The sequence below is a fragment of the Macrobrachium nipponense genome, chromosome 46 (assembly GCF_015104395.2).
Source record: "Macrobrachium nipponense isolate FS-2020 chromosome 46, ASM1510439v2, whole genome shotgun sequence".
Lineage (NCBI taxonomy): Eukaryota > Metazoa > Arthropoda > Malacostraca > Decapoda > Palaemonidae > Macrobrachium > Macrobrachium nipponense.
Window position 1 is genome coordinate 44,369,935 of NC_061106.1, and position 12,636 is coordinate 44,382,570.

Sequence of the window (12,636 nt, forward strand, 5' to 3'; positions counted from 1 at the left end):
TAAATTGACCTTTATCTTGGTAGATTTTTCTGATTACCTCACCTGCGCTGCATTATATAAACCCTCTTCTATACTTCCATAACAAAGAAAATTGTATTGATACCATTCTGAACTATGTATTAAGTTATCGTTCAAAATTCACGAGTTAGGTTAGGTTAGGTAACATCTTGAACCCTGTTTTTATCAAATCATTGTTAAAAATTCATGATTTAGGTTAGGAGCATCAACTCAATGACTAAGGATCTTTGATTAATAATAATAAATAAAAAAAACTATAATTCAACAAGTCTTTGCGCTCGTTTAATTTCATAAGCATTAGGGTAAACAACCGAGTAGACTAGCTGCGGCCACCCTAACCGTGTTCAGACCCACCTTCAGAAAAATACTTTAAAACGTCCTGGGCACCATCTCCAGTGTCCGGATGTGATAAAGTACTTTTTCTGAAGGTGTATCCGAACACAGTTAAGGTGGCCGCAGCTAGTCCACTCGGTTGTTTACCCTAGCCTATGCCTAACCTAATAGGCTAATGTTCGACCTAGACTATCCACGACTACTATAAGTCTTTCCCGTTTAAGGTAATAGGTATGCTGCTGTTGAAGATTTCTGTATCCTATTATGTTGTTTTTAGAATATTAGTCTAATACTATACTATAGATTTACTTATATAATCCAATAAGCTTTAAAGATGGTTTTAGGCTACCGAGTGAACCTACCTAGGCTACGTGTGCATGTAGTAGGTTGGCATCGCCCCAACAAAGCACAGACGTGTTATTCATACCTAATCCAGGCCTAATATGATTTAAATCATCGTCTACATCTAGTTTAACGAAAGCCTACCTACTTTAGACATTTCATTAAACAAATTAGTTAAAAATACTTAATAATCACAATAGGTTTCACAGACATGCATTCCGTAACCTTATACTAGTACCAGGTAGCTATAAGTATTCTCACATCTCCTGTTTATCGATCCTCTTCTCGGTGGGCGGGGCATCTCTTTCAATTAGACGTAACCCTATAAAGGCCTAATTTAGAGGGTCCGGTCACAATTATAATCGAATTTTCATCGTGGGTCGAGATGAGATGAGATGACGTCTGCCATAACCACAATAACACTTTCCAACGAGACGCTTCGTGACCCGAACGAAATGTTGTCAGTCAGGGGAGGGACGAGTCATTTCGTACCTTTCGTAAATTCGTGGGAATTTCGACCTTTTTTTTGACATTACTTGACATAAATTACAAAATCCAAACCCAAGATGTTAACATATTCCATTTAAATTTCAAAGTGTGTAATAGGGGACGAGTCCTTTCGTACCTTTGGCAAATTCGTGGGAATTTCGAACTTTTATTTTGACAAATTACAAAATCCAAACCAAAGATGTTATCGTATTAAATTTATACTTCAAAATGTGTAGTAGCCTAATATAGGCCTTGCCTAATACCAGGGATTCATGTCTTTTTATACCTCTTCGAAATTCGTGGGTCATTTTGGTAGATCTGTACTATAAGTACTATTCAGCTAGACAAGGCTAGAGTGGCAGTTAACATTTTTCTATAGTTTACCTCATGAACAAGAATTCAAAGTAATAATTTTTTTCGCTCGGCTGTAATTAACCTGTAATTTACCTTTGAAATCTGTCCTACGGTGAGGGGGATTATAATAGGCCTAAAAATGTACAGGGAAGGCTGATGGTAGTGCCTAGTATGATGCCTTACATGGTATACGGATAATGAATCAGATTTTCTTATTTAATTTCTGCGAGTTATTTGTTGAGTTTCGTGCCCCTCAAGATTGCCAGTAGTTCAACTTGAAAATGGAACGCAGTCGTCCAGTAGTACTTTATGATGGCCTTGAGTATAGCTATAGACCGTTATGACTGTTTCTTTGGTCCTTGATTGAATAAAGTGGAACGTTTTGACGATTTATGGCAACCTGCTAACCTTTAACGCCATCTAACTTTCCAAGTTCAAATTTACAGTTATAAAACATAACAAGCTGCGCGCGCACACCATTTACATGCAAATTTATACCAATGTTTGCAAATAATAGACTGCGACATGCACCGGAAATGCCGGCTAAATAGTAGTCGAATACATACCGTGCCTAAAAATAAGGTTAATAAGTACTACACAAGTCTTGTGGGCTATAAATCACAGCGTTTCTCCATTTAGGAATATATGCCTAGGGTAAATAACCGAGCGGCGACAAAGCAGCCACCTTCCCAGAAAAGTACTTGAATTCGCAATTTCGCTGCCATGACCATCAGTGACCAAAAGAGTTATGGCCCATCCTAGCAACACACCGAAACCTCTACGTTCTTCTCGAATTAAGTGTTTTCTCCTAAATTAAGAAGTAATGGCATGGGTAATTAAAGTTTTTTTTTCTTCGGGAAGTGGCTACGTTCCGGGAGAGATGGCCGTTTTGTCGCCGTTTGGTCAATTACCCTATATGCCAGATTTAATCACATATAACTATCCTTACCTTAGGCAGACTAGCCTAGTCCATAAAATTATTTGCAGAGGAGTTTTCATTTCTAATTTCTTCAATAATCACATCCTAATCCCGTGTCATTAAATAGGCGCACCGGTCTAAAAATCAGTCATCATTGTGGTCACGCAATATTTTCTTGAAAATTGAGACGTTCCATCTTCCTCATTTGGCAGTAAATGAAAGATTGTTTGTTTGTTTGCATGGTGTTTCTACGTTGCATGGAACCAGTGGTTATTCAGCAACGGGACCAAAGGCTTTACGTGACTTCCGAATCACGTCGAGAGTGAACTTCTATCACCAGAAATACACATCTCTCACTCCTTAATGGAATGGCCGAGAATTGAACCGGCGACCACCGAGGTGGGACGCAAACACCATACCAACCACGACACTGAGGCGCTTAGTAAATGAGAGAGAGGCTAACATTTTTTTTCTTATGAACTGATTGATGTTCCTCCAATGTTAGCACTCTCCAACTGACCTCTCTTCTTTACCTTGGTAACGACTGAAGAGTATATGAATGGGCAAATTTAACCCTTTATTCTTAATATTTTCGGCACTATATTTAACACATTTCGACATCCTGTATTCTGTAATTTCATATTTTAATGCAAGGGTGCAATAACCGTATATACTTCGTTTACTTAGTTCTCGAATCCATGAATGGGCCATTTTTTTTTTTTTTTATTCTGTACCACCTCTTGGCTCTTGCCTTCTTACACTCCCTCCTCCTTTGTAAGGCGGATTTAATAGCCGTATCCAGTCTTTTAGATTATTCAGAATGAAATATACAAGGATGCTGTTCTAGTCAACTGGAATTTAATTGTATATAGCTTTTGCTAAAGGTCAAAGGCCAAGTACTGGGATCTTCGAGGTCATTAAGCTCTGTCAAGGAAATTGAGAGTAGGTAGGGTTGAAAGGTGTAAACCTCGCTGTTGCACTGAAATAATTAAGAGGGTGGATGGCACCATGGAAGAGAGATAATATATTTGTATGGCATTTTTATTTTGAATGGAACCAGTGGTTATTCAGCAAGGGACCAATGTCTGAACACATCGAGAGAGAACTTTTATCACCAGAAATACACCTCTCTCGCAACTCAGTGGAATGCTGGAGAATCGAATTCTCAGCCAGCGAGGTGGCAGGCCAAGACCATACCGATCACACCAGTGAGGCTTCTATCCTGCTGAGTAATTGGTTACTAGTACTTATGAAGCACTCACATTACATCCACAAGATGAAGCATGTTTTGGTATTGTTAATTAGATTTTTTTTATTACTAAAGTAGTATTTTTTTTTATTAAAAATTTGATTTTGTAATTCTATTTTTTTTCTGTAGTGATCAGTAATGTAGGTTTAAGGGGTTATTTGATTTATTGATTGTTAGCTATGAAAAATACAAATAGTTTTAAAAAATTTGCCATGTTTTGTCAGTTGGCATTGACAAGGAGTGATTGCTTCTTTCCTGTCCATATGTTGGTTGTTATAGTTTTGTATGCATTATATTGGGATCGAGGGTAATTGTGTAATTACACTCCCCTAAATGCATTCTGTTTTACAGCTATTTTCCTTAATGGAATGCAATATAGTTTAGCCAAAGGCCAAGCACTGGGACCTATGAGGTCATTCAGCGCTGGAAAGGAAATTTGGAGCTAGGGGCAAAAGGGACTCTGCAAAGACCCTTTAGAATTGCACTGATGGCAATACCACCCTATGGGGTATTTTCCTCAAACTTCATTTACTGCTGCAACTCTCATTTCCTGTCAATAAGTTCCAGCAACTTGATAGGAGAAAGGGTGTTAAAAGAACTTTTTGACATCTGCCCTTACAGAAAAAGTTTCCCTCAGGATAAGAAAATGCCACGATATTTTGTTTAACTTGTTAAGTTTATTGGACCTGGTAGAAATGGAGGGCAAAACTGATCTAAAATGCAGTAGAGTACATAGGCCACTTGTATTAAAACAATATGAGATCCAAAATAGCAATAGAAAGAAAAAGGCAAAATTGTTTTAACCAAGATCTACAGCTCCCACAAAAAAAGACAAAGGGAAGAAAAAATTACAGCATATTACAGGAGTATGGCTACATCATAAGTGTGACGATACTACACCTTAAAATTATCACTAACTGAAAATTACCAAAGAAAATAAAACTGAAGTACTTACCACACACAAAGATGTTAGCTTAGCTCTCTGTAATAGCGAACAAATGTTTACTTCAACAGCAGCTGTATATGCTGTTTTGCCAGATAAAATTTACAAGCACAATCTAAAGCTTTATAGAGGAAATAGTTACCAAATCATTTTCTTGTAGCAATAATTAAAACAAACCATCCATAAACTATCATATATATATATATACCAAAACTACACACATAAAACAGACAAGACATAAAACTAATAATTATTAGCTAGCATTTAGGAGAAACCCAAATACTTCTTCATTCAAAAGGAAATGCCCAGGGGCAAAGGCTATAGTAAATACAATGGAAACATGCAAGTCTTTATGGAATGTTTCTATGAAATACTGTATAAAAAACTGGCATGTTAGTTGCCAATAAAAAAAAAAGGAAGTTAACCTATCACAAATTTCAGAGAGCAATATAAACACTAAAATCTACTTGCATGAACTGGAGACACAGTTACTATAGAAAATATACTTTACCAGACATATTTTTGCATGAATGAAAAAACTGGAGTAGCTGTCACATTGTAAACATCTTATAGTATATACAAAATTTTTGAGCACTTTTATGTGAATGTGTAAAAAAAAAACAAGAAAGAAAGAAAAAAACTGCTAACAGCTGAGTATGACTTGAAAAAGTTTGGAATCTAAGGTCCTACAAACTGGATCAATTATCAGAAAAATTTTCTTCCAGCATATGTTACCAAAAGACATGTCTTATCATACACAAAAAACAGTGTCTTATCATACATAACACTCCACACAAAAATTACTATCATGTCCTCTTGCAAATGTCTATGTTAAGATTTCTGAATATGAAATCATTTGAATACACAGTACTGAAATGTTCAATGAAATCAATTTTGTACATCTCTGAAATAGTTGGCTAACAATATATTTGAAGCCATTCAATAATACCATTTAATAATATATCTTAAATTGATTCTCTATCCTTACTACAGGACTTGCAACTAAAGGAGGGTACCACAATTTTGTACAAAAAAATGAAAACCTGCAGAATGAAAACAAAAAGACAAACACAACTATACTCAAATGAGATTATCAAGAGGTAGGGTAGATGTAAAATCTATGAAAAAAGTCAAATAAATATATTAAGTACAGTCCATAAAAAAAGAAAATAAATGGGCTATGCAGTAACATAATACATAAATGAACAGCTACCAAACTTCAGTACAAAACTTTGAGAGGGATAAAGCTCTGGAAGTGCTGCATAGTAATTATAACCTGCTAAACAGAATGGCAAAAGAAAACCTAAACACTCATTAAATGGAACTAAACTATTCCAATGGTACCCTATGTGTTCGTTCATCACCAGCTCAAATTACATTCTATGTACAAAAGTAGGTTCCTATTTAAATTTTCAACAAAGTGAAAATAAGAGGAAAGCTAATTTTTTACACCTAATTGTAGACCTCAGGGAAATAAATAATACTTGTGGTCTCATACATTACTAATCCCAGTTACTTGTACTATTCAGAGGTTGATAAATTGAAAAGTCAACAATACAAAACAAGAGAACTACATCATGGGTGCCAACATCAATTCTCAGTCCCTGTTACTGATAAATTATCATCAAGATTTCTGGAATACTTTCTTAGAAACTATCAGCAAAACTGATAAGACAGAATGACAAACATTACATCATTAATACAGTGCAAAACATAAATATACAAAATATACATATAAAATATTTCCATTTTTTATCAAATTTATCATTCATATTACCTAAATTGAAAAACACAGATTATATGCATTAATAGTTGAAGATATTTCTGAACATTCCTTTCTCACAAAAATATAGCTTCCATACCTCAGTATAATTAATATAAAGCATTCACAGCAACTGAATGACAGAGGGAAGATTGACAATTTTCGTTGTTATTACATGAAGTAAAATGTAACAGGGATAAAAATGCTTATGTTTAAAGATGGATATAAATTTGCAAAAAATTTTTGATTGTTGTATAATTACAATTTTCCATTCAATAAAACTAAGCAATTCTTACAAACTAGCTATATTCTTAAGGAGTTCTTATTTTCTCTTTCAAAACCTTTCTATGCTACTCTTTTCAGCAGGTAAACTGGCAAAACAAATGTTAACTTCACTTAATATATGGATGGCATAAATTCTCTTATGAAAATATCAAATAATTTCCATAAACTTAGAAGATCTACATACATCAACAACATCAACAGTGCTCTTTTTAGACGTAACGATATGCGTAATGTACAGTCCACTCCTTTCAAATATAAAATTCTACGACATAAACCTTTTAGTATCAAACACAATAGTTTCACTCTTACTGTGATATATTTTGAAATGCAATAATAAAAAACTGATTAGCATTTCAATTTCTAAATGCATTCTCAGAACACATTTACTATAAACATTCTGAATGCCCCACTTTGGTATCAATAAATACCAATTAATAAGAGAATTCAAGTGCTGACTAAGTCACTAAAATTTCCCTTCCTCAGTTTTCAAATAAAACAACAGACAGCCACACAATCACTGGAATAGTCTTTGTTAAGTACATAAGGTCAACGTCATTTCTCCTCACTCTTCCTTTGGGATTCGCGGCTCTTTGCTGAAGAAGGACTCTGCTTTGGCTAAAGGTGCCCTTTTCTTAGTCTGAAAATTATATTTGATTTACATCATTATATGTGACACATAAGGTATATTTGAAACTTGTATATATACAAAAAATAGGGTATATTTAATCATTTCCATTGAATTGTCATAACTAGATGTAGAAAAAAATTAGATCAAGAAAGCAACACATGTACTCGACCATAAAGCATAAGCAATCTGCACAGATTCAATATATCAAGCTTACAAGCAAGCTAAGAAAATATTGATACATACACACCTAGAAAAATGGAAAAATATTTCTAAACTTGACTCCTTATATGAGATAGCAAACCAAGATTACAATAATAGCATTTAAGAAGGCTTTCATCTTAGCAAAACAATCTCCACTCACTGCACAATGACAGACTGATGAGTACGCTGAAACTCATCCAAATGAAGTTGAAGTATCCCAACCATGACAGTAAAGATCTAATATATGCTATATTAAATTCTATAAAGATCACAGAAAGCAAGTTACTCGATGCCAACTTTCACATTATTCAAAGTAATATATAAGAAATTAATGAAGGTACTTACTGACAGTTACTGTAGAAGGTTAACACAAGCCAGATGTGGAAGAAAGAGAAAAATGGTTAGTTCATTTTGTCTTCTAGAATGAAGCTTTTCAAAGAATCTAATCACCCTATTCCCCAGTGTGATTTGGGTCACTTGTTATCTTGGTGGATAGAAAGCTTTTGGACACTAAAGAAAATAATTAGGATTATTAATGAATTATATCCTAATTAGTGTATTCAAAGTGTGTATCAAAATGCATCAAATGTGGTGACTAATACACAGTGTTTTTCTCTCTCACTATTAGATAATTTAACAGTGTAATATTTAATTCCTCAAATGTCTACAGCTAAACATATAGAACATGTCAATAAACCCAAATTTCATGTTAGGTAAATTATTAACAGCAATTGAATAAATGCATGCAGCGAGGCCAATTAAGAAATATATTTTAAGCATTACCATAAAAATATATTATTCAAAAGTTATAGAACAATGTAATGGTGAATAAATCACCTGTCTTGGACCATGTGCTAAAATTAACAGAGTCCCTTTCCCCACAATCCACTCATACATATATCAATTAGTATTTTGAGGCATATTATTACTGGAGCAACGAAACAGTCAAGTTTAATTAACTCTCTGCCTTCATGGCTACATAAGGATGAAGTGAAGTATCCAATCAAATGGCTACATTTACAATAAATCAGTTTGTCAAACTAAATTAAATAAAACTTATCCAATTTTAATGAACCTTTGTGCTGGAAAAGTACACATCTCATTAGTTCAACTCACATGCAGAGAACATGCAAAACATTCAAATGCAATTGGCCAACAGTTTCCACATTACCAAAAGGAAAACATAACAAAATTGCAATTCATTCTTTGACAGAGCAGGATGGATTCCAATAAGCATCTTATTTTCCAAAACTGCCCTTTATTCATGCACCACAAACAGAAATTAACTACAGAAGTCAATAAATTTACACAGTTCAGAAATACATAAAATAACCTACTATCTTCGGTATTAGTAACACACAGCTGTCAAACATGAGTCAATTCGTTATATTTATATATAGCTAATAACATCTTACAAAACTAATACGGTATATCCAACTGTCAGCACTCTAGTGCTTGAAAATCTGTAGTCACAGGTATTTTGTTTTTGCAAAAATTTGTTAAGCTCTTCACCATGTTGAAGTGATATAAGGTCATATGACATACTGGTTACTTCATATTGAATTTTTCATTTACCATTACCATGAAACGTTGTGATATTGGTGCCTTTTACTTCAATATCAATATCATCCTCCAAAGGAAAACCAGCTTACAAATAAGCATACAAGGCCTTGTTCCCAAATAAAATTATCTTTAGACTGTACTATATATTTTATGAGGTACAGTACTGTTTGGGAAACTCCATAGGAAGGTTTCAATGATTTCTCATTCTGCATTCCTTGCATCTTTTTATTCTCAGGCATACTGGTGTTATTTTCTACTCTCTCCTATAATGTGTCTCTCTTAATAGTTCCTTTTACTCATTCCATAAAGGTTTTCATTGAAGACTTAAAGGAAGTTTTTCATAAACTACTGTCTTGCTTTTTTGCCTGGTATTCCTACATTCAAGCCTCTGGTTGTTTGTACATTAATTCCACAGGAACATTAAGCTAGTAAAACTTTAGTTGTTAAAATAAAAAGCTGTGCATTTCTGCAGGTACAGAACACTCTTATCCTTTTTTTAAGTTAACCTGATTTCGCATCTTGTGTTTGTAATGATTTTCAGTCATAAGCCTTCACCAACATAAATATAAAGAGCATTAGTTTACTCATTAGAAAGGCTTCAAAATGCAGTGCTGCTCTTGCATGTAGTATATGTACTTTTTTGTAGAGGCAACGATGAAGAAAATCACAAAAGTAATCAAAACTACATGGCCACAACATATAATAAATGCTTTTATAACATGATTAATGGAATTCTGCCTCTTTTATCACAAAAGTACTTTGCCAACAACTGTATAAATTTCAAATGCTTCCAAGATTACTGTAATCTAGTTGTAAACTTTTTACTTAATTCATTTTATCATCCAAGGCAAGCTAAGAAAGTTGTTGGCAGAGTGGGCAAAATAAGTATATTCTAGGAGAGGAAATGTTTACACATTTTAAAATGCTTGCAACACTAAATGGCTTCCCAAACTTTTCCTCATAACAAAACAATTTGCTTTAACTAGTAATCATGACCAATCACCAGGTAATATGTTAAAATTCTGCAATAATTTACAAATAGATAGTCCCATCACCCATGTTTTTTATGTCACCTACTGGAAGAGAAGTGAATCTGGTAAAGAAAATGTAGTTATCCTGAAGGTGAAAAAATACTTTGATGAAGAACAATCACAAGTCATACCTCCTTAAGAACCAAATAAAGGAAAAACAGGATACTGAAACGGCAAAGTGAACGTTAAAATATTAAACATGCACAATTATCTAATACTCAAGAAACACAAATTATGCATAAAGAAGGTTAAGCTGTGTAATAAACATCATGAAAATGTTCTTAGGCCAACATACCCCAAAGATGTTGGTATAAAAAGTTTAAACCCTATAAGCAAATCACTGCATGCATCAGAGGGACATTCACAAATACTTTTATTTAATTATAAGGTTGCTTTCAACTTCCATCATATCCAACTCAAATTTTTGCGCAAGCATATTCTTGGTGACATTAAATTACACTTAATAAACATCTTTAATCAAATCACAGATATTCCAGTCCTCAATAACATCAACATTATGAAAATTTAATTCATCCAAACATAATTATTAAAGATGTAATAACATGAGACAAAGGAAGTCAGCATCATACCACTCTAATTATCACTAAACAAGCACTGTAACCTTGTGAATGTTCCACCAAAAAAACAAAACAAAAATATGCATTCTTAAAAAATATTTGGATTGACAGCAACAAAAGCATGTTCAAACCTCTGTTCCATTCACTGCGTTGTGATTCACTTCAGTTGATGCCGTCTCAACTACTTGAATGGATGACGACTCTAAAGGAAAGTAATTTCTATCTAAGTTTAAGTAATACATATCCCTGATAAATGGAGAAATGCTCAACTTCATTTACTAGGCCTAAAATGCATCAGAAACTTAAAGGTACTGTACTTCTTTCATACTAATTAAATGAAACTATTCACAATTTAGAGTTCCCCCAAAAACATATCAAGACTATGAATGACCAAAATAGTAAAAAGCCTACTGGGTTGGTATATACAGCTAGCTCATGAGTAACAAATATGCCTTTCAACATGAAACAGTTAAAACAACTGGTATTTCTACAATAACTAAAAACTTGCACCAGCAGGCATATAAAAACAGTTGCTTTTCAAGTTACTTCAATATACATAATATGTACTTACCTACATAAAATGGATCAACTAATGACACATTAAATCTATACCAAATACACAAATATAAAGACTATTGCAAGAAATTTTATTTGTATATAACTACACTCAAACAACTTGAATATTCAAAAGCACAACAGAAAAATTGCACTTTTCATAATCTGGCTAAAACACAATAAATGGGTAAGTATTGTGCCACATCTAACTTTTTCTGTATACAAATATTTTCTGCTGAAAATGCTGGTCTTTATTCTCTCCTAACCAGATTAACCTGCTATAAATCTTAGCAATAACTAGACACCATACTGGCACTCTCACATCCTATGTAAGGATGCTCTGATGATGGTAAAAGCCTTCAGCATCAATAAAACACCCAGACCATTGGTGCCTCTCTTCATTCAAGTTCCTACATTTACTAGCTTGTAACAAGGGGCTCTCACTCCTCCTTCTAGCATGCTTGGGTCTATTCCACTGCCTAAGTTGCCTACTATAAACATAATTCAAAACATGCCAATCACTGTACCTGTAACTGTGTTGCTTTCCACATTACTGAACTACTGATCACAGTCTGTGCTACTGGGCCTGACAAGAGACATTCTCCCTAATTACTAACACAAATTTGTGAAAGTTCCTCTTCCATAGCTTCTCAATCCTAGCATCTGCCCTTCCTTCCATGTCCAAAAGTGGGAATTTCTAGTTCACTACCGAGTCCCAGGATTTTTCTTGTCTGATTTGGAGGAACTGCCCAATGATTTTGGGTTTTGGGCTGTTCTATTGGCGTTCCACCCACTTACAGACAGCTTTAGGTTGCTGTACTTTCTTGTTTATATCAGTTGTTGTTGTTCTGAAATTCCAGTTTGTACTTTTTACTTACATTTCACAGTCCCATCAAAAGTCTTGCAATTTCGACCTGCCTAAATAATATTCAGCTGGGCAATATGGCTTTGTCCATAAAATTAACCTTTATTTTAAAAATTGTGCTGCATAAAATAAATACATGCACTTGCTGCTTGCCAAGATATTATTCTCTTATTTCCAATTGGATGACTAATCAACCCAAGATTGAAGCATCACAATGAGATGGGAATATGAAAGATGTCAATCTTACCTTGCTTTGAAGGTGACTTCTTATCCCTTTTGGAAGTAGGCCTACATAAGATTTTCATAATATGTATAAAAGGACCACGGCTGTTCCACGAAAAAACAAAGGATTTTTTAACGGAGTAATACATTATGATGACCTTTGTTTGTATTATTATCTCTTCATACATGGTACATTGTATATTTTGTTAATTGGTAATGCTTTGCTTTAAGGGTAAAATAAATGTCACTTGGCAGTGTGTCAATTCATCATCATTTCAGTGTTTTTTGACAACAAACCT

The 12,636-nt window shown here is 34.0% G+C and overlaps 1 protein-coding gene across 6 annotated transcripts in view; it reads right to left on the reverse strand.

Annotated features, from left to right (window-relative positions):
- Window positions 1-4,361: 4,361 nt before the first annotated feature.
- The window catches only part of LOC135215002 (lethal(2) giant larvae protein homolog 1-like), a 95,237-nt gene continuing 86,962 nt past the window's right edge, over window positions 4,362-12,636 (reverse strand). For 2 of the 6 annotated variants that reach the window (XM_064249535.1, XM_064249531.1), the window contains 2 exons: window positions 10,827-10,897; window positions 4,362-7,331 (listed from right to left, as the gene is read on the reverse strand). In XM_064249535.1, coding sequence (XP_064105605.1) covers window positions 10,873-10,897 — 25 coding nt within the window. In that variant the 3' untranslated portion in view covers window positions 4,362-7,331; window positions 10,827-10,872. Of the gene's footprint in view, window positions 7,332-10,826; window positions 10,898-10,929; window positions 12,443-12,636 lie in introns of those variants that run through there. The other 4 variants (XM_064249537.1, XM_064249533.1, XM_064249534.1 and 1 more) reach the window with 3 other exon arrangements.